At 44.4% G+C, this 21,305-nt stretch overlaps 1 protein-coding gene across 3 annotated transcripts in view; it reads right to left on the bottom strand.

Moving 5' to 3' along the window:
- The window catches only part of PAH (phenylalanine hydroxylase), a 69,599-nt gene that overhangs the window by 34,137 nt on the left and 14,157 nt on the right, over positions 1-21,305 (bottom strand). For all 3 annotated transcript variants that reach the window (XR_003519880.2, XM_027593701.2, XM_027593702.2), the window contains 2 exons: positions 13,653-13,836; positions 396-484 (listed from right to left, as the gene is read on the bottom strand). Coding sequence is in view for 2 of the 3 variants with exons in the window: in XM_027593701.2 (XP_027449502.1) it covers positions 396-484; positions 13,653-13,836 (273 nt within the window). In the remaining variant the exon portion in view is untranslated. The remainder of the gene's footprint in view (positions 1-395; positions 485-13,652; positions 13,837-21,305) is intronic.

Genomic DNA, 21,305 nt, shown 5'->3' with positions numbered 1-21,305 from the left:
ATCTAGTTCCAATGTCACCACGGCCCTGATGTACCTGACAGAGTTGTTAGTGGTTTACTGTTTCCCAAACGCCTGACTTAAACCCCTGTAGTTGTATAAAGACAGAAAGAAAGATGATTTACATATATATGTGTGTTTGTGTGTATGTCTGCATACATACATACATATATATACATATAAACTATAGTTTCCAGACGCCAATCCATATTTGCGCCAGCAATAATAACGACTGTGATAACCATGGCAGTGATGATGTATAAGAAGACACCCTACAAATGTCTGTCCTACAAGCAAACAAATGAAGACACATTCCTGGGGATTAGAGAGTGGAGTAGGGTCAGGGAGGGGAGCACTGAAAGGGTCTCATTGGAAGAGTCACCGACACGGAAACTCACAGGATGGTCTGCATCCAGCTCCGCTCCATAGCTGAGAATCTGATTGGCAAATTTGTCGAGCTCTTGAATGGTTCTTGGGAACCAGGGCACTGAAACACAGAAAGGGCAAAATCCTGAGCTGAAGATTGGCAGGACACGGCCAAAGGCCTCGCCAAGTTCAGAAGCATGGATCAGCCTCAATTAGACAAACCAATGGGGGGAACATGGGGTCCCATATAACCCCCAACTTACTATAATACAAAAGTTAACTCCCATTTTTCTTGGAAACTATTTTTTTTTTTTAAATTTCAGCTTTGTGGAGGTTTACCTGACAAACAAAATTATAAGATAAAGTGTACATCATTGTGATTTGACATAGGTACACATTACGAAAGCATTTTCCCCATCTAGTTAATTAACACACACATATTTACTTTTCGGGGTTGGTAAAACATTTAAGTTCTACTTTCTTAGCAAATTTCAATTATATAATACAGTGTTATCGACTACAGTCACCATGGCTTAACACTAGGTCCCCAGATCTTACTCACCTTATAGCTAAAACATACCCTTTTACCAACCTCCCCCTCTTTCTCCCAGCCCCCAGCCCCTGGCAATCACTTATCTACTGTCTGTTTCTATGAGTTTGGTGCTTTTTTTTTAGCTTCCATGTATAAGGGATACCATGCATTATTTGTCTCTGTCTGGTTTATTTCACTTAGCACCTTAGAAAATAATTTTAAAACATCTTCCCAAACATATTCTTTTTCCTGAAGATTTTCTCTGACTTATCTCAACATTTACCTCCCTCCCACCTATTATGGTATAGTGGGGTGGTTTTTGATGGTTTTCTCTAGTAGCAGAGTATTACATGTAACCCCAGGATATAAATCAGATAAAACCAGAGCTGTTCTGTTTTATGCAAGGATAAGCCCATGAAACCCCATCTTCCTATCACATATCTCCCTCCCAAAGGTTCCTCGGCATCATCCTGGCAGAATCTTTGATGCCCAAGCCAGTTTGAAAGTCACTGATGAAACAGAATGGAGTCAGGCAGTTTAGGATTTGACAGTGCCTTGTAGTACCTGAAGAACTTACAGGCTTGCTTTTGGAGTAGCCTAGTGAGGGAGTAGATGAGGCCTGAGCTGTGTGGCCTACGGGGAAGAAGACACATGGAGGGTGGAATTGTTCCAGGAATGAACAGAGGCTAGGACATTTTGGACTGGAAGGTCCATGAGGGGAGAAACCATGAGTGCATTGTAGTTCAGGTGCCTGGAGGAGAGGGAGGGCTTGGGCGTGGGGGGTGAGAAGCGATGGAGGAAGGAAGGAACGAACGGATGAACGAACAGGTGAACGAATGAACTCTGGGTATGCTAACTTGTAAGGCATTCACAACAGTAAGTACAATCCATGGAGCGCCAACTCTGGTCCAGTTGCTGTTTCTGATTTCTGAAGTATCTCCAAAATAAGGGAGGCATCATGACCCCTACTGTACAGATGAAAAACTGCAGCTGGGAAACTATAAATAACCAGTTGAAGGCCACACTAGAAGTAAGAAAGTGGTAGCTCCAGGACATGGGAGGCTAGCGGAGCCCTGGGAAGGGAGGCCAAGGCATCCAATGCTTCTTCCTCTGAAATGAGGTTTAGAGGAAAAGATGCTGAACTTGGAGTCAGTAAGGTCCGGCTTGGCATCTGGGCTGCATCTACCTGCTTTTTGCTCTCTGTGCCTCAATCCTAACTGTAAAAATGGGAATAATAGCCACAATAATAGGAAGAGTAGCAGATGTTTTTTGAGGCCTTACCACGTGCCAGCTACCACTGTGCTTACCATTTTGTTGGAATATGTCTTTTAATCTGAGTATCACTGTGAGGAGTACATGGGAATGTAGGCAAAGGGCGCAGCACAATGTCTCGCCCATAAAAGGAAATTTCTCATCTCAGGCAGGTTGTTTCGGATTCTGGCCCTGCTCAGATGGGGCGGGAAAGCACACGCTTGCCATCTAGTGGCCAGACTGGGGAAACGCCACCCGTGATATCGACATAGAAGAGGCAGGCAAGAAATCAGCCATGTTCCACCAAAACGAGATGCTTATTTCAACAGCATTAACAAAGGGCCATTTAGAGCCTTGTTTCCATAGACATGGGGTGCAAGGCTGTCCGCCCCGTATGTGAGTGCTAAAAAGTAACACTGAGTGCTGTTCTAAATACTTCACCTGTGAGGCGGGTACTTGTGGTCTCCCCAGATCACAAACGAGGAAACTGAGGTACAGAGAGGTTAGGTGGCAAACCCAAATACAGATTTTCCTCTGCTAGGAAACAGAGGAGTCAGGATTCAAACTCAGGCCTGGATGACCTGACCATGAATCCACCTTGCCACTCTGAGGGGTTAGAGCACATTGTTAGCTGGGCTCTGGAGCCTGACTGCCCGAGTGTCCTTGCCGTCTCCCACCTGGAGGTTCCATGCCCCTAAAGCATAGCCCACTTCTCAAGGTTGGCTCTCTGTGGTCAGTCACAGGAACAGACCTTGCAGTCGTATTCCAGCTAAGGCTTCTCTAGCACTGGCTCGCTGACAGGCACTGTCTTAGATGAGTTATTTACCACCTCACCCAAATCCACATAGCAACCCCAGGAGCTGGGTGTTATTACTATCCCCATTTTATAGATGAGGATGTGGAGGAACAAGGAGGATAAGTCTCTTCATAGACCTCCTGGGTCCTAACTTCTAGACTCTGGAGTCTGAGATGACTCAGCACCAGACTCTGCTCACCTAGCACAGCACTTGGCTTCCCACTTTGTCTCTGGAGCATTTCTCCAGGCCTTTTTTTCTTCTTGAGCTCACTGCTTTACCTTGTGCAATAGACCTCTGTTGTCAGCACTGAAAATGGGGTCTATTCCTTACTCAGGTTTGGAAGGACTTGAGAAAGGACATCTACTGTAGTCAGCCAGGGCTCAGGATCCCCTCTGAGACCTTTCCGGCTTTCCCAGGATGTCACCATCCCATCACCTCTCTTCCAGGGCACCCCTTCCCCACTCATTCGTTCTCTCTCTTGCCTGGGAATCATCCATAATTCCAGTAGTCACAGTTGCCGCCAGAGACAGGGCAAGCCAGCCTTGTGTTGCTGCCACCAACCTTCTGACTTGGGGGGCACCCTTCACCTTGTCGAAATAGATTCCATAAATAGGTATTCAGCACCTACTACTAGGGCACTAGACATTGAGGGAGTCTTCACCTCTGCAGTGCTTACGTTCTAGTGGGGGTGGGCGGCCAGAAAGAAATAATAAATACATTTAAATAGATAACAATGCCAGGACATTCTTGAAGAAGAAAGTGGGGTAAGCAGATGGAGAGGGCGGGAGATACTATTTCATATATCATCCTGTGACTCCAGACCCCAGAGGGAGGGTCTTGGTGCCCTGCCACTGCCTTGCCATAGCTCAAGGGGATCTGGGATAGCCAGGGTCCGTCCTTAGTCCAGAACTGACTCCCTGTTTGTCTCAGGGAGAGTCAGTCCGGCAACCATCAAGACCCAGCACAACAGGGCCGGCCACCTCCGGCTGGAATGCTGTCTCTGTACTTACTATCTGTGGCACCCAGAACAAATTAGGAAACGTCTTTGTGCCTCAGTCTCCCTAACTGTAAAAATGGGGATAATGATAGCACTATACCGTACTACTCGACTGGAACAATATGAAATTAAGCAAGTTAATGTGTGTGTTCACTGAGAACAGTACTGGTATATAGTAAATACTGTTACTGTTCACTTGCAAGCTCCTGGGAGTTTTTGTTAACCCTGCCCTTAGAGTAGAGAGCAGAGTAGAAAGTCTTCAGGCGAGCCTAGAAAGTCCGCTACTTACTGTGTTGTGTAATTGAGCAAGTATTTTATCTCTCAGAGCTTTAGTGTTTTATCCACAATATGGATTAGAATCATCGTTCTATATTACTTCATTTTTGCATGAATTAAATACTATAGCACATGTGACACATCTTAGCACAGTGAGTGGTCCACTGTGCTTTTCTGTATTAACCATGAGGGTGACGAAGAATTTAATGATGGTGATAAAAAAGGAAGAAAAAGAAGGAAGAGGAAGAAGAAGAGAAGGAGGGAGAGGAAGAGAAAAGGGAGACTGGGGTCTGCGTCTGAGGTCTGAGGTCTGCGAAGCCCGTTCGCAGTCAAGCTCTGATACTAATAGGCTTTCTAGTCTTAGGCCTCAGTTTCTCCCTTCTATACAACGTGAGGTATTGGATTCACTTGTTGCTGTAATCCCTTTTGGGTTTTGTATTTCGAGCACTACCGGAATGCTGTGAAGGGCTGAGGCTGGCCAGAGGGGATGTGAAAATATACTTCTAGTTCCATCAGTGTGTCCATCTTGCTTGCTTCTGGAAATATAGTGACTGCGTTTGTTCGGCCCCCAAAATGCATGACACCTCCCATTTCCCCTTTTCCTCTCACCAAAGGAACCAGGTTCTACTCCACAGATACAAGCCTTTTCGCCCCACCTACATTCAGAGCTGTGTGTGCGGCCGTCTCCCCACTGAACGCCAGAGGGCAGCAGAACCAGCATTTTTTTTCAGCTCTGCGTTTTTTTGTTTGTTTGTTTTGTTTTTTAAGCTCTTCCAAAGGGAGAACACTAGTTGGACCAATTGGCTTCGTTCAGACCTCTAGGTGGAAAAGAAAAAAAAATCAAAGAACGTGAGAAGATGGCAAAACCTCAAAGGATTCAAGTCTTGGCAAAGAGGAGACAAAGGTGGGAGCAGCCCACCAAGCCTCAAGCCCTTGTCACAGATACTGTGAGGGACCCCGGACCCCCAGGCAGCACTGCAAGGCCGTGGGGTGCTCACCCCTGTCCAGGGACCTCTGGTCACCACCCAGAAAAGGCCTAGAACACAGCCAGGTTGGAGAAGCAGCAAAGCTTGGTGAGCTAATCATAACAGACTTCAGAGCCAAATCGCCTGGGTCCAAATCTGGCCTCTGCTACTTGGTAACTTTGGCCATGAAGCAAGCAGTGTGAAGACCCAGGTACTAAAGGGAAGGAGACTACAGAGCACCCAGACAAAATAGGAACAAGCCTTTACCTTTTTGTACGAAGCCTACACTTTGTTTTACAGTCTATCGTATTTACTTCTTTCAATACTACACATATATTTGTATACGTATATCATACATACTTATATATGCAGGTAGGCGTGTGTCTCAGAGTTCAGAGAGGCAGAACCACTGCATGTCCCTATATCTACATATCTGTATTTGTTTCTGTGCACCTGTAAGACCATTAACCTCCTGTGTGATGCCAGAGCTTGAAGTTTCCAGGGCAGGAGAGGGAAGGGAAAACCAGTGTAAAATGGAGGAGAGCAAGCCTGGAACCCCACAAGGATGGAGAGATGGCTAGTCTTCAGAGAACAGCGGAAGCCTACAGTTGGTAGACTCCAGTCATTCTTGCGGCCTCACCCTTGATGGAGCTGGTGTCCTGCAGAAACGGGGGCCCTTCATCTGCAGTTGAAGACATTCACCTGGCCCAAGAGTTGGTGAGGCTGAGAGGGAAGGTGGACTGGTTGCAAGCCCACCTGTAAAGCCTGCATCTTATCCTGTGCAAAAGGTTTGCACATCCTGGGCCTGAAGCTGGCAGGTCTGTGTCCAAGTTTCATCTCTCCCACCCACAAACTCTGTGACTCTGAGCAAGTGACTTGATTCCTGAGACTCTGGCTTCTCCTCTGTGAAATGGGCGAGACAGCCAATCCCTGGCCTGCTTCCTTGGTTGGGGTGAGGAGCGACCGACTTGCAGTAGGTCCATCTGCCATCCTTACACTTGAACCAGACACATCTCTGGTTAAGTACGGCTACAAAGGCCCCTTGCGGCAGGGTCAGAGTTCCTACCTGTGAACCTGGGATCTTCCAATTTTCCCAGCCAAAAGTTATAGCTACCTTTTTTCCTTTGAAGTTAATTTTTTGAGAGCTTAAGATGCACCAGATACAGTGCTAAGCTCATTACTTCCACTGTTTTAATTCTCAAAGCAATGCTAGGGAGTAGACATTATTTCTGCTTTTCTGATGAGCAAACTGAGGCTCGAAGAGGGGAAGGAACTTGGTTAAGATCACTGAGCTCACTGCGGAATGAGGACTCTGAGAACTGCTCTGCTCAGCAGGCTTAGAATAAGGTGGGGGGCAGCAGAGGGTTGATTTTAGATTCCTAATCTCCCATCTGGAGACAGAAAAGAGGTGATGAACTAAAGCAGGAATCTAAAGGGCTTGGAGAAAACCCCTAGGACAGCCCCGGGGCCTCCCCATCTCCCATCCCAACCCTCCCTGGATTTAAGGGTAGTAACTTTTTAACACTGAAGTTCTCAGCTCCTCAAAGACACCTTCACATTTCCTTTATCTTCTTCAGTGGTGGTGGCAGGCCTCTCCCCCACCCTGGCACAGTGCTGGGAATAGAGACTGACCCTGGTGACCCAGGCCTTCCTCTTGAAAAGTTAAATCAGATTAGCTCATTAATGACCTTTGCAAATATCTCCGCGGTGGGCTGGCCTCTGTGGGCCCCTCGACTGCCTCACGGGCTGCTGGGCTCAGCGTTAATGAATGACTTGGGCAGGCTGGTGCAACAGAGGCCCTCTGTGAAGCCAGAGGCACTGGAGGGGGGCAGATCATTAATAAATATTGATTTGGCTCCAAGGGAAGCAGCCTGCAGGAGAGCCGACCCTGGACACCCACGTCGTGGTCTCATTAAGTCGGGGTCAACTGCTCAGCCCAGACGCCGAGGGGTGGCTGGCTCAGGAGAGCTCCTGAGCAAGAAGCCCCCATAGGCCTGGCGGGAGCCTGCTTCCTGGCCAATGGGTCAGAGAAGGCCTATTAAATTTATAACAGTTTAAGGTGCAGGCTGAGTCCCATTAACTCCCTCCCTCCACCAAACGTCCACCAGCCCCAGGGTCTAGCCAGCGAGGCACCCAGTCTTGCTCCAGACTTTTGCCTCCAGCCTGTCTCAGGGAGGGCAATAAATCCTCCTTTCCTGGGCCCAGAATAGAAGGATGTTCTCAACCCTTCTTTCCAGGCTCCTGGATGTCTCCTCTGAGGCAAAGGCCTACAGCCTCTTTGGAAGCATTGGTGTGCTGATCCCAACAGCGCCCCCAAAAGGAGAAGGGTAGTATGCCAACATCCTGCAAGACGAAGTCTTTTGAGGGTTTTACTTTTCTCTTTTAAGGAGCTTCTACTTTTTTTTTAAGATTTTATTTATTTATTTGACAGAGAGAGAACACAATCAGGGGGAGTAGCAGACAAAGAGAGAGGGAGAAGCAGGCTCCCTATTGAGTAAGGAGCCCGATGGGGGGCTGGATACCAGAACCCTGGGATCATGACCTGAGCTAAAGGCAGACGCTTAACTGACTGAGCCACCCTGGCGCCCCAAGGAGCTTCTACTTTCTTTCTACTTTCTTTCCAGAGAAAGGATGCCCCTCAGGAAGGTCTTGGCAAGAACAGGTGAGACAAATTCTGGCTGTTGGTGCCAAACTAGTTTCTTCCTCCTCCTGGACAGAGCAGAGGAATGGTGGGTTCAGGGCTCACTTCTATCAGTGACGTGACAGGTAAAGCATTTGAACTCTCCATCCACATGTTAAAATAGAATGAAAACCAGACAAATAAAAGGGCCTTAGCATGAAGTAAAGAGGTAAAAATGTGTTGAAATAAATCAATGATGGAACAAATGAATGGATATGTGTGAAATCATGAATAAATAAAAGAATGACCCGCAGCATCCTTTAGTCCAATCACCATCCTACAGTGGAACTGTCCTCCCAGTATCCTTCTGAAGATGTCACGTATCTTATAAACATATCTACCGGCAAGTTGCCCACTATATCCCCAGATACAGAGTTCTGGTTTCTGAAAGCTTACATTGCACTCAGTCTGAGTACCTGCCACTTACAACGGGAGTTATGGACAATCTACCTCGAAAGCCTCTCACATATTATGTCTGTCTCCCTCCCGATGTCCTTCCCTGACCCTGCTCCCCCTTCTCCCTACCATGCCCAAGACTGGCTTCAGTGTACCTCCTGAGAGCTCCTGATGCAAACCACATTTTCCTATTCCTGCATAGATCATGCCACATAGGAACTACCTACTAGATTATAAGAAACATGAGTCTAGGCACCATGTGTGTCTTTTTCCCTACTGCATCCCTATCCTGTGGCTGACACTGAATGGGTGCTCAATGAATATAAGTTACACAAATGAATGATTAACTGAATTAGGGCATAAATGTGGATGAAAAAGAGGAAGGTCAGCAAAGCTGACTATGGTCTTTGAGAAGGAGTAGTGAAGGAAAAAGAAAGAAACCCTCAAGAGTCAGTATTTTAATAAGAGCCACATAATTTATAAAATACTAAGGAAAGAGAGAATTCCAGGGGTATCATGGATTAAATGATTAATCCATAGTTAAATCCTGCAAAAATTTCAAAGAGAATGAAAACAAAAAAAGAGGATACTGGTTTGGGTCATGGGTGTTGCCAGAATGGTAAGGAAGAGGAGAAGAAAAGAAAGAAGGAAGCGAGAAGAGAGGGAGAGAAGAAGAAGGAAGGAACCTGCATGAGAAGACGGCCTTCTGTCTTTTAGACCAGTACCATTTCCCGTATAACACACAGCCAACCGGATAAGAGTAGGCATCAAAAGCACATTCACAGGAAGTAATATTTGGAACTGATAGGTCATTCCCAGCACCCCTCACATCATCCCACACATGAAGCTGTCTCCCCACCTGCCAGGTGAAGTTGGACCCAGTGAGGGTGTGGCTGCCACCAACTCCCTATATGTTAGCCTGGTCAGTGTCCATATCCACGCAGCTGGTGGTGTCAAATAGCCTAATAGTTGGCTGGTGTTGTGAATCATAGAGACCCTCCCTACTGAGGCTTATGGATGTCTAAATTCAAGGGCTATTCAACTCAAGCAAGCTCAATCTATCAAACACCATAACCTTCAGAGTATCTTGTATGACCTTCCTCATAAGCCCTAGAAAGTGGCCAAGTTGGTCTTAGTTCTATTTCACATATGAGGAACAAGAGATAATGAGGTCACCCAGCTGTCAGGGGGTAAGATGGGATTCAAATCTGGTTGGCAGTATACAGAATAGGAGTCCAAGTCCTAATTCTTGACTCTAAATTCATGGCTTTTTCTGAATCGCTATCATGCTCCCTCAACCCAACATGAATGGCAAATCAACATTGTTACAATCATTTCATATTCTCTTATCACCTCCTATCATATCTGTCACACAGAGAAAAGGTATTTGACAGGGTAAATTTGAAGGGCCGTATGGATTGTGGAATCTTCATTGTTCCAAAGGAGCACTGTGTCTCATATTGAAAACGAGAACTGTTAGCTTCTTGCTCCAGCTATCTGAGTTGGCTGTTGCAAAGCTTAAATGAAAACAACCTAATAGGAAAGAACTTTGAAAACACTGGATTGGGCATGCAAATAACGGATCCCCCTTAGAAACAGAGTCTGCTTATAAATTTATGATCTTCCTTAGCTTGAAGCCCTGCGACCTGGCAAATGGACTGGGCTCTAGAAATAATTTGCCCTGGATCTTCCCTCACCAGTGAATAGAGCTGCCTCTAACAGACTGCAAAGGAGTGAGCCCCATACCAACAACACCAGCTCTGCTTCTAGCTCCGGGCTTGGTACATACCCCCTGCTTTGGCTTATCCTCTTAGCTGTGGGTCTGCTTGTACCAGTGAGGCATTCTGCTGAGACAAAAGTCTCATCCCCAGCTGTCACGACTTATGACAACATCAACACATCCAGCAAGCATCCAGGTGTACTGAAAAAGGCTGTCAATCCTGTGTTTTTATGAACATGCAGATCCTTTGTCTCCTGCAGACCCAGGGCCACAAACAAGCACCTTCAGCCCTGAGAGGTGCCCTTGGGGCAAAGTGGGATGCACAGCAGAAGGTCTGGAACCAAGAAGAGGACAAAGGGGGGAGGGCAGCACAGAACATAGGAGCAGAGGAAGGGAGAGAGGAAAGGCGGGCACGAATGGTGGGCATGGGGAACCCTCCAGCCATCTGGAGCCCCCTACAGCCCTAAGCAGCTTCTCTCTAAGGGTCCTCAGCTCCTTGGGAACCATGATCCCTTTGAAAATCACTCTAAAAATCTGCATGCACACGCATATGTACCATCTCGCCCACAATCCCAGGGGCTTTCCAGGCTCCTCCAAGGAATTCTAGCCTTCGTCCCCCAACAGGTGATCTGAAACCTCAGCCTTACCTGGGCCCTGCGCATCAGGGTGGCACCACCGGAGCAGCAAGGGGGCTGGAAGACAGGACTGGCAGCGGGGAGGGGTGTGTAAGGGGGAAGCAATGAGTGTCATGATGCTGAGCGTGTCTTCTCACAATAACTGTTTCCCTTACATCACTGCTTCAGGATTCAATCCAAATGGAAAAGCAAAATTGTAAGAGCCCCCAGGTCAGAGAGATAGAAACATAGCTAAACAGACAGACAGATACATAGATGAATAAATAGATAAATAGCCCTTCCGTTCCCCACAGAAAATACAGTTGTACTGGCAGGGTGGACTCCCTTTGCCCCCGCTGCAGGACTCTTATAATTACCACAGCTTGAACAAAATCCACCAGATGTCCATTTGCTCTTGGAAAATAACTCCAATCGGATAAATTTCTCAAAAGGTGATAATCCTATACCTCCGTCTAGCCAAGACATTCTGTCCGTCTGCTTCTCCTGGCTGCAATCTGCCTCCATGTAGGAATTTTCCATCCCCTTCTAAACGTAATGTCATGCAGAAGACTCAAAGGGAAAGGTAAAAGGATTAGTAGATTGATCGATGGAAGATATTAATGCTCTTTCATGTTGGGTTGAAGAAGGATTTGAGGTCATCAGGAGAGAGGGTAGCAAGAGAATAGACCTCAAGTATTCAAAAGACTCTGGATTAAAATCCTATTAAAGTCACATCAGCTTCTCCAGGAGGCATTTTAGAAGGTTGGGATTTCTTTAACATGTCACCATAATTAACCTTCCCTTAAGCTGTTTTGGGTGGGGAACTTTAGCAATTAAGAAACTGAAAACTTTCATTTTCTATCACCCACATGGCCTTTTGAATGGTTTAAAAACGAGAGTGGAAAGTGGTTTAGCCAAATTGATTCGAGGGGTTCAGATCTCCCACTTCAACCTGCTGTCAGACTCACTCCTGAGATCTGAGCCCCTCAAAAGAAAGGGGCATTTTTGTGGAGCGAAAGAATCAAAGGTTCAGGTCTACCATGATGCTTTTTTTCCTCTAATCATTCTCCCACTGAGTTCCGTGGAAAGAACAACTCTGCAAAGGGATGGTTGTTTTCCCCAGAAAGATCTGTTTCTGGGCCCAGACTCCAGTTCAAAAAATCGAGAAACCCAAAGAGCTGCCCCTCTCTGCAGGGGCGAGACTGTGCTGTTTGAGCACTGCTAGCACCCTGAACAACCATTCTGTTCCATGGACACGGGGGTCAGGAAACTGTGTCAGGGAGGGGCGGCCTGTAGGGGCTGGGATGATCAACCACATGAATAAATAAAATGAGACACATGTTGTTTTCAAGGGTTAGTTCTACCAGGGTTGTCTTCACTAGGGCAAATGTCAACCCAGTTTCAAATGTCAACCCCCTGCCAGATTCCGTCACCTTGCCCTCATTACAACACCTGTCCCTGGACTGTATTCACTTGGGTGTCTCCTCACGTTTGTCAGCCTGTGAGCGCCATCAGAATGGGTAGTGTTGAGCCTTTCTCCCCCCAGATCCTATCACGATGCCTGGTGCAGAGTGGGGCTTGACACAGGCTTACCCACAACTGCACCGAATTCACTCTGTGCCTTAAGGCAAGTCATGGCCTCTGTTTTTTACAATGAAAAATTAAGGAGTCTGTTGGACTGCACGACCTCTGAGGTCATTTGCCAGTTCTCAGAATCTCTGAAAAAGTTGTTGTGTACAGGCTGGCTTTTCATGGCTCCTGTGCTGGGGTCATGATTTATAATAACAATGATGGTAATGGTAAGAATAGAGAACATCTATTAAGCCCTTAAACATCGTCTGCGTGGTTCTCAAAGCTCCACCGGCATTATTTCATTAATCCTACAAGACTCTTGTTCATTTGATACCGTGGGAGATTGTGAAGGGTAGTCATTTGCCTAAAGTCACACCAAGTGTAGTGTGCCCTAGTTCCAGAGTCTGGACTCCTAACTATTCTTGCATGTTTCCATTAAGAACCTCCTTTCTGAGCCTCCAGTTCAGGCTGCCCACCCTTCAGTTGATCTATATACGTCTTCCCTGGCTCCCCAAGGAGCTGCCTGCCTGCTCATCAATTGCTTTGATTTCCTACCCCAGGACCCCAGCTGGCTCAGCCTCCACCTGCTCCAAGCAGAGGCAGAGTTTGCCCCAGGATCCGGCAGGCCCTTTGTCCTGAGGGCCTGCAGCTCCTGTTAGGAGCAGGTGGCCGGAAAAGCAAGAGAGGGCATTCATCAGCAAAGCAGCTCAGGAGGTGGAAGGGAAGGAAGGCACATAGGGTTGATCTGAGGAGGAATTCCAAGTCCCTGCCCCTCAGTGACCTGAGCCCACGGGCTTGGCTTCCTACGCTCTGCAGGGACAGAATCCAGGAATAAACTTCCTTGTCTCGGTAACAGCCAAGGAGGATGAGGGCAGAAAAAGAAGAGAGATCTCCTAGGAAGGCCTTGCGGGTATCTTTTAGAAAATGTTTCAATGCCCTGCGCAAAGAGGTGGGTGTCCTCTCATTTTAAGGCATCTCTGCCAATTAAAATGTTATTTTCAGCTACAGAGCTTGAAACTCTCTTGACACAAAGTCTTCACTGTTGTGGCAAAAACCAAACAAACAAACAAAAAAAAAAACTCTTGATTTTACAGTAGAAAAAAGTGTTTTGATTATTTAGGAAAAAAAAAAAGTTCATCTCAGCAATCACACTCCTAAGTATTTACCCAAATGAGTTAAAATTTCATGTCTACACAAAACCCTGCCCATGAATGTTCATAATTTCTTTATTCATGATTGCTAAAATTTAGAATATATAAAATTGCAGCAAAGAAAGAAAATTACTAATATAAGAAATAGCTGTCTTGAGGAAGTGAAAAAAGCACATTTATTAAATGTCTAAAATGTGGTAGGTACACCTCTGGGTCCCTAACATACCTCCTCCAGCTTAGTCCCCCACAGTGGTCTACCAGGTTAGACACTATTTTTGCCAGTATTTTCTGAAGAAAATGTCAAGTTGCTTGTGTTGCAAAATCCTTCTGTTTCTTACCTGTGTCTTCTGTCTTATCTCGGGAAAGCTCATGGACAGTGGCACCGATGTCATGCCTCAAGATCTTGATGATGTTTGCCAGGACAGGCATGCTACCTTTATCCAGATAGGTAAAAAATTCATACTCGTCTTTCTTTAAACGTGAAGGTCTGGATTCAATGTGGGTCAGGTTTATATCATTCTCCTAGAAAAGAGAGGTGGGAGTGTGAAGGGAAGAGTCCCTGGAATTAACACAGACAAAACACACAACCAAGAGGGATGGCTGGGTGGCTCAGTCGGGTAAGCAGCCAGCTCTTCGTCTCAGCTCAGGGCTTGATCTCAGAGCTGTGAGCCCACATTGGGCTCCGTGCCCAGCATGGAGCATACTTGAAAAAAACAAACACACACACACATAAAACCAGAGCAAAACACGCAACACAATAAAATGCAGAGAGAGGAGGAACAGGACTTTTTTTATATAAAAGAGTAGAAGAAAGTCCTTAAAGTAACAAAAGTTGTTTCCTTGTCTGTGCAAAACCAAGTAATAAAAGGTGGGGGAAATAGTGCAAATGCTACAGAATTTAATCACATGGAAATCTGCTAAAGGCCTAGAGTTGCAAACCTAAGATTTTGGTTTGGTCCAAATGCCTAGGGCAGCAGTTTGGCAAAAATGTTTATATAGGGAAACCTTCCTTCCCAAATGAAATCCCTTGGAATCTCAGTAATATCTCAGTAAAGTGATCATACAGAAGCAACATTGCCCAGCTTAAATAGGGTCCCCGGGAATCAGGCTTATTGGGTTTAAATCAAAGTTCTCATAGGGATTGTAAGATTGGACAATTTACTTTTATGTTTCTAATGCTCAGTTTTTCCATCTGTAATTTAACAGTATTAATGATACCTGCTTCATAAATTTGTTGGGCGCACTGGTTGGCATGTGTATGCATAACCCCAAGTACATGGTAAATGCTCAGTAAAAATTAGCTAATAAAAATTAGCTAGTATAAAAATGGTAATATAGCTACCATTCATATCTTTATATAATTACTTTTCATTGAGGTTATGCAACAAATATAGGTAGCACTTCCCAGGTACTGATCACCCTTCCAGGTGGTTGGTATACATCAGTAAACAAAACAGACCAAGATAGTTTCCTTTATAAAGCTTACATTTAAGTTGGGGGAGACAAATAACAAACATAAAAGATAACTGATTTATGTATTATTTTATAATGACTGTAATGAAAAAGCAAAAGGGAAAAAACACAAAGCAGAGCAGGGTGAAGGAGATAGGCAGTCCTGGGGGAAAGTGAGGACAAACTGTAGAACTAAATAAGGTGGGCACATGAGGCCTCATTGAGAAGGGAAGATTCATGTATATGTGGGTTTTATTAAATGCCAAAAAAAATAATAATCACTATAGCTACTCAACTTCCATGTCTTTGGCTGGTGATGTTTTAGCTATCATTGGTTTTGTCATGAAAAAGAAAAAGTCATTTACTTAAATTGATCCTCAAATTTAAATGCATGGTAGTCATCTGCTTCTTACTCAGAAAATCTGATTTCATTGACAGAACTGTCCTTTGTGAAGAAAACCAAGGAATATGCTCTACACTTTCTTAAAACAAATAATAGGGGTTATCCCAAACATTTAAATGAACAAAACGTACCCTGAAAGAAATCTAACTTGACTGATTCTATAATTCCAAAAAATGAAATTCATCAATATTGTAGTTCAGGAAGTATTATTTTTTTGGGGGGGAGGGGCAGAGGGAAAGGGAGAGAGAGAATCCCAAGCTGGCTCCATACCCAGCGTGGAGCCTGATGCAGGACTCAATTTCACAATCACTGAGATCATGACCTGAGCTGAAATCAAGAGTAGTATGCTTAACCAACAGAGCCACTCAGGTGCCCCAGGAAGTATATCTTTCTCCTTGATTGTTAAGGGCATATGGTTGAAGAGAAAACACTGATAATTACAATGATGACATCTTTTTGTTTTGATTATCACTTCACAGTTTAGAATTATGTTCTGTGACCTTCCCAACAAACCTTTGAGTAGGTTAAGGGAGTTGTAAAATATGAAATCAGAGATGATGATGCTTTTCCAGAAGTGGCTGGAAAGTTATTGGTGTTCTGACCACACCGCCTTCCTGCCAGGGATACCATGAGAATTCTGCAAATATCAGCTTTTATCATTACTATTACTAGCGCACGAAGCACAAAAAATGAAAACCTCTGGGTATGGCAAACACAATAATAAGTAAACCCACACAGGTTTACTTATGTTTACTTATGTCTTCTTGCACTTTCTTCCTCATAATCCCTGAGGGCACATAATAGAGCCATTGTTTATGGGCATCAGCTGCAGAGAATCCAGCCTTGACAGTGACGGCCAGGAGCCCAATGTGAGGGTCCCAACAGGAGAGCGAGAGTGTATGTGGAGGAGGGAAGAAGACCAGAGAGATAGCAGTTGCTCTGAAGCTTTCCAGACAAACAGAGGTAACTTCCGAAACAAAGCAAAGAGCAATGTCATCCTTCTTGGCTCAGAAAGAAAGAGAATCTCCACCTACTATTTGCCTAAGTTGAAAGTTTAAAGGAAGAGATAACCAGTTCATGCCTTGTGTAGAGCAGAAAATACAGAAAAGCCAAGAGCCAAGAGTGGACACAGCTCCGGCGTGCTCATTTGTAAGAGTGCAGCAGGTGATGGAAGGGGTGGGAAATGTGGGAGGTGGAGAAAGGGCTAGAAGACAGACTATAGGCTGTTGTGTTCAACACCCACACTCCACCCCTCGCAAAAGCACTTCCAGAGAGAAGCCTCTCACTTTGGGAATAGCCATAAAACAACATATGCCCCACGACTCAGTTTTTATAAGTCTGGAGATCTAACTTATGGGGGAAAAATTCACCAAAATTCCTAAACTAACTAAACTCCCACAATAGGGGAACGATTAGGAAAATTATAGTGGAATCACTCAGTGGAGATTATGCCACCATTGAAAAGTAAGTAACATTCACAAATCAATCAACATGATACAAAAGGTTGGTTACCAGAGTGGGTAGGAGCTGGGGGTGGGGGGGGGGCAGGAGAAATAGGTGAAGGGGATTAACAGGTGGAAGCTTCCAGTTACAAAAAAAATAAGTCATGGGCATGTAAGGCACAGCATAGGGAATTAGTCAATACTATTGTAATAACTTTGTTTGGTGACAGATGGTAACTAGACTTACGGTGGGGATCATTTTGTAATGTATAAAAATATCTCATCACTATGATGTACATCTGAAACTGATAGGATATTGTATGTCAATTATACTTCAATTAAGAAAAAGTCCCTCTGGCCCTCAACCCTCTGTCCCCAACCCCTGCTCACGCTCTCTCTTGCTCACTGTCTCTCTCTTTCAAATAGATTTTATTTATTTATTTGTCAGAGAGAGCAAGAGAGAGCACAAGCAGGGGGAGCTGCAGGCAGAGGGAGAAGCAGGCTCCCCACTGAGTAGAGAGCCCGATGTGGGACTCGATCCCAGGAGCCTGGGATCGTGACCAGAGCTGAAGGCAGACACTTAACCAACTGAGCCACCCAGGTGTCCAAATAAATAAAATCTTAAAAAATAAATAAATAACAACAACATGCATAAAGCAGTGTCAGTAATCACTCTAAAATATGTTAACAGTAGTAGTTTATAGATGATGGGCCTACAGATGATTTTGTTTCCTTCTTTCTATTTTTTTATCATAGTTCAACTTTTCTAAAAACAACACTTATACTCTTACAATGAAAAATTAACTTTATTTCTTAAAAGCTTACAATGACAACCACTTGGGAAAATACTTATGATGCATATAAGAATGTGATAAATAAAACATGTTTTAAAAAACTATGCCCAAGCCAAAAGAAAAAGAAAAAGACTAGAATAAAATGCATCAAAATGAGTTATTATGAGATTATGTACAACTTTTATTTATTTGCCAAAAGTCTTACAATATTATTCATATAATGAAAAGAAAAATATATCTTTTAAATGTGAGTGAAGTTTTTGGCTAAGAACACTCCATCAAACTCTCTAAACTATTTCTTTCCCATTTGAATCAATTTGTTAATAATTAACTCTCAAGTTTGGCATGCAATTTGCTTATTGGAGTTTTTCCAGCTTATCAGTGTGGATCCTTAGATACCAATAATTTTGGTTGCTAAGGGAGACTTTAGAAATGAACCTCCAAACCTGATTATGATCATAGTTACCTTTTAGTAAATGAATTTTTATTTTTAAGCAAGGGGTCTGTGTAGGTTTACGAATTGACCCACATACACTCACCACATCTTTGGGTGAGGGACAAATAAAGAACACTTTCTGTTATTCCACGTGGACATCTGGGTGGAGGCAAGAAAGGTTTAGAGCTCAACATTTCGAAGACAACTTCATGATTTGTCCAATAGTGAATTTACGCATAAAAGATAACAGCGTAACACCTTAATTAATTGGAACTCCTGAGCAGAGAGTGTGGGGACTCAGAGAAAAATAAACTGAAATGAATAGCCTCTTTTTTTTTTTAAAGATTTTATTTATTTATTTGAGAGAGAGAGAGAATGAGAGATAGAAAGCACGAGAAGGAAGAGGGTCAGAGGGAGAAGCAGACTCCCTGCTGAGCAGGGAGCCCGATGAGGGACTCGATCCCGGGACTCCAGGATCATGACCTGAGCCGAAGGCAGTCGCTTAACCAACTGAGCCACCCAGGTGCCCATGAATAGCCTCTTTTAATAAGGATTGGCCAGAAATCCCTTCCTGTTCCCATCCTTGAAGAAAACCTTTCTAACGGGGTCTTGGTCACTAGTGAATAAAACTACGGATACACAGAAATCGCAATGGTGAAAAACGGATTTGCCCTTCTGGATCTTTTCAAGCTTAGGGTCCATTTTTTCTTCTTCCATCTCATTCCTCAAGAAAAGGAGAATGGTATAGTGTAGAAAGGGTGGGCTTTGGAAACTAATCTAAGTTTAACTTCCGGTTCTGCTGCTCACCACCTCTGTACGCATTAGTTGGTCATCCTGAACTTTTATTTGTTTATGTTTAAAATAAAGACAATAGTGTTACCTGGTAGCTCAGTAAGAAAAAGGGAAAAAACACCTCATACCATTTTGGCTTCATTGATGGATATCCAGTAAGGACTTATACTTTGCCTCTCTCAGCTTGGTATAGATATACATTTCCCTGGGAGGCAAAACACGTTATGTTTTATGAGTTATTTTACCCTTCATTATTTGCTTTACCCTAAATTTTTCTCAGCTTCTTTCCTGAAAGCAAGTTTCAAAAAGGAGAAGGAAAAGCTGAAGATATTTTCAGATGGGAGGAGTCTGGAAAAGGAGAGCCTTTTGGACCACTCCATGTTGTTGCCTTAGAACAAACCTAAAAGAAGTTATGTTCTGGCCTATTCCAGAGGTTTCTGGGGGCAAATCAAAGACACTCACAAAGAATGTCCCAAATCATTGGTCTCAAGTAAACAGGAGCATTCAAGAACTCATTTAATCAAGCACCTTCCATGCGCCAAACACTGTCCCAGGTGCTGGGATACAACAGTGAACAGAGTGGGAAAAATCCCTGCTCTTCTGGAGCTCAAATTCTTGAAGCAGGAGGTAAACAGGAACTATGAAAAATAAATGGAGTATACAGTCTTCAGATGGAATGGAAAAAAAATCCAAACCAAAGAGGGACTGGATATTCCGGGGTGCCATGAAGGTGCTTTTTTAAACAGTGTGGTTAGGAAGGGCTCAAAAAATAAACAGGTGGCATTTAAGCACAGACCTGAAGTCAATGAGAGAGCAAGCCATGAGGGAACAGCAAGTGCAAGGGTCCTGAGGTAAGATAGTGCATAAGATGACTAAGGAACACCAAGGAGGCCAGAGTGTCCGCAGCAGAATGAGCAAGAGGGAGGGCGACAGGACAGGAGGCAGAGCAGTAACTGACAATGACCTATCGGCCATTACCTGAACTTTGTTTTTTTCACTCAGGGTGGCAATAAGAAGCTATAGAAGGTAATGAGGCAGAGAAGATACATTTTTGGACTTGTGTTTTAAAAGGAGCACTCGGGCAGCTGTTTTAAGAATAGACTGTAGTGGGCCAAGGGCAGAAGTGGTCTGGAGGCCCCTACAATATTTGGGGTAAGATGAGAGTTAGAAGGATTTGAGAGATATCTGGATAGATAAATAAAGAAGCAGGCTGGGCTTCTTATCTATTTTGCTGATCTCCTCTTGGGAGAGGGCCAGGAACAGCCCTGGTTGAGCAAGAATCTGGAAACTAAACCCTCTTGGATGAACAGGAAATCAAAAACATTCGGGAAAGTATGGGCAGCACAGTTAAATCCTAGAGTGGGCTCCAGATCACTCCCCACCCTGCTCTGGAGGAGAGTTCTCAGTCAGGTTCAAGCTGGATTGTCAGTGGATTCACACACCCTGGAGACCATCTTTTGGGACACACTCTTGCTTCCTCTGGAAGAACCTCTGTTGTAATCTCTGGGCCTGTTCTTCCCTCCATCTTCTCCCTCTTTGTTAGATTATTTCTTCTCTACCCTCCCCTCCATTGGGTTGGGGTTGCATCCAACTCAGAGGAGACCCCTTTCTGGGGAGACCTGGGGTAGCCGCTTAATCCAGGCTCTTTTAGAGGCTTTAGAGAAAAGAGCCTTTTTCTTCCTGTGTTCCTCTTTGTACACCTTTTCTTGCCAAGAAGGTCATAAGATGGAAAAGGATCTCTTTCAGCCCAGGGCTACCAAAGAGCAATCACAACTCATGTGTCATCAGTGAGGTCATGGCACTCTTTAAATATTTACCATGTGAGATCAAACTTCATGATAAAAGTTCAAAAAGTAGCTCTGTTTTGCTATTTCTCAAATATGTCCAGCTCTAAAGGGTTTAGCAGCTAAAAACAGTGTCAGTTTTCAATCTGAGGTTCTTCTAGTCAATACATAGTCAACTGACCTGTACATAAAGTCTAGTGCAGCACCATCCGTATGGGTAAACAATGAAAGCAACCTAAATGTCCACCAACAGGAGAGGATTAAGTATAGTCACACCATGAATATAGAGAGTGGAGAATGAATGAGCCAGAACACTATGAACTTGAACAAATCTCCAAAGCAACGTTCACCACTCTGTCAAGAAAGAAAACTACAGGACAGTTGCAATACTATTCCAATTTTACAAAGAGTCAAAGCTTGCAAAACTAGGCCATATGTCACTAATGGGTAGCTCTATATAGCAAAGGCTAAAATGATAGGTGGGAATAACATCAAATTCAGATTAATAGCTGTATCTGAGGAGGAAGCCCATGGGGAAGGGTATCCAGGGACTTGCGTCACTCCTGCAATGTTCCATTTCTTAAGCATGGGTGTTCTTTGTATCATGATCTATATTGGGGGCTTTAAAGAAAATTTTACAAGTCATCTGGTAAGCTCTTCTTATTTTGATTAAAGAAGCAATGTTCCCGTAAACACTTGTACCGCTCACGACTGCTCCAGGCCTATGGTCAGAGCGGTAAAGGCAACCCTCATGATTCATTCTAGATTCCGTCCCACTCTCCAGGGCAGGCCCAAGGGTCACAGGCAGGACCTTAAAGTCCAAACTTTAGATAGTAAACATGGCCTAGCAGCCTAGATGTCCCCCGTGCACCCCAGCCTTTGTCCCCA

The sequence above is a fragment of the Zalophus californianus genome, chromosome 9 (genome assembly GCF_009762305.2).
Source record: "Zalophus californianus isolate mZalCal1 chromosome 9, mZalCal1.pri.v2, whole genome shotgun sequence".
NCBI lineage: Eukaryota > Metazoa > Chordata > Mammalia > Carnivora > Otariidae > Zalophus > Zalophus californianus.
Note: the sequence above shows the minus strand (reverse complement) of the source record. Positions and strands in the feature narration are given on the sequence as shown.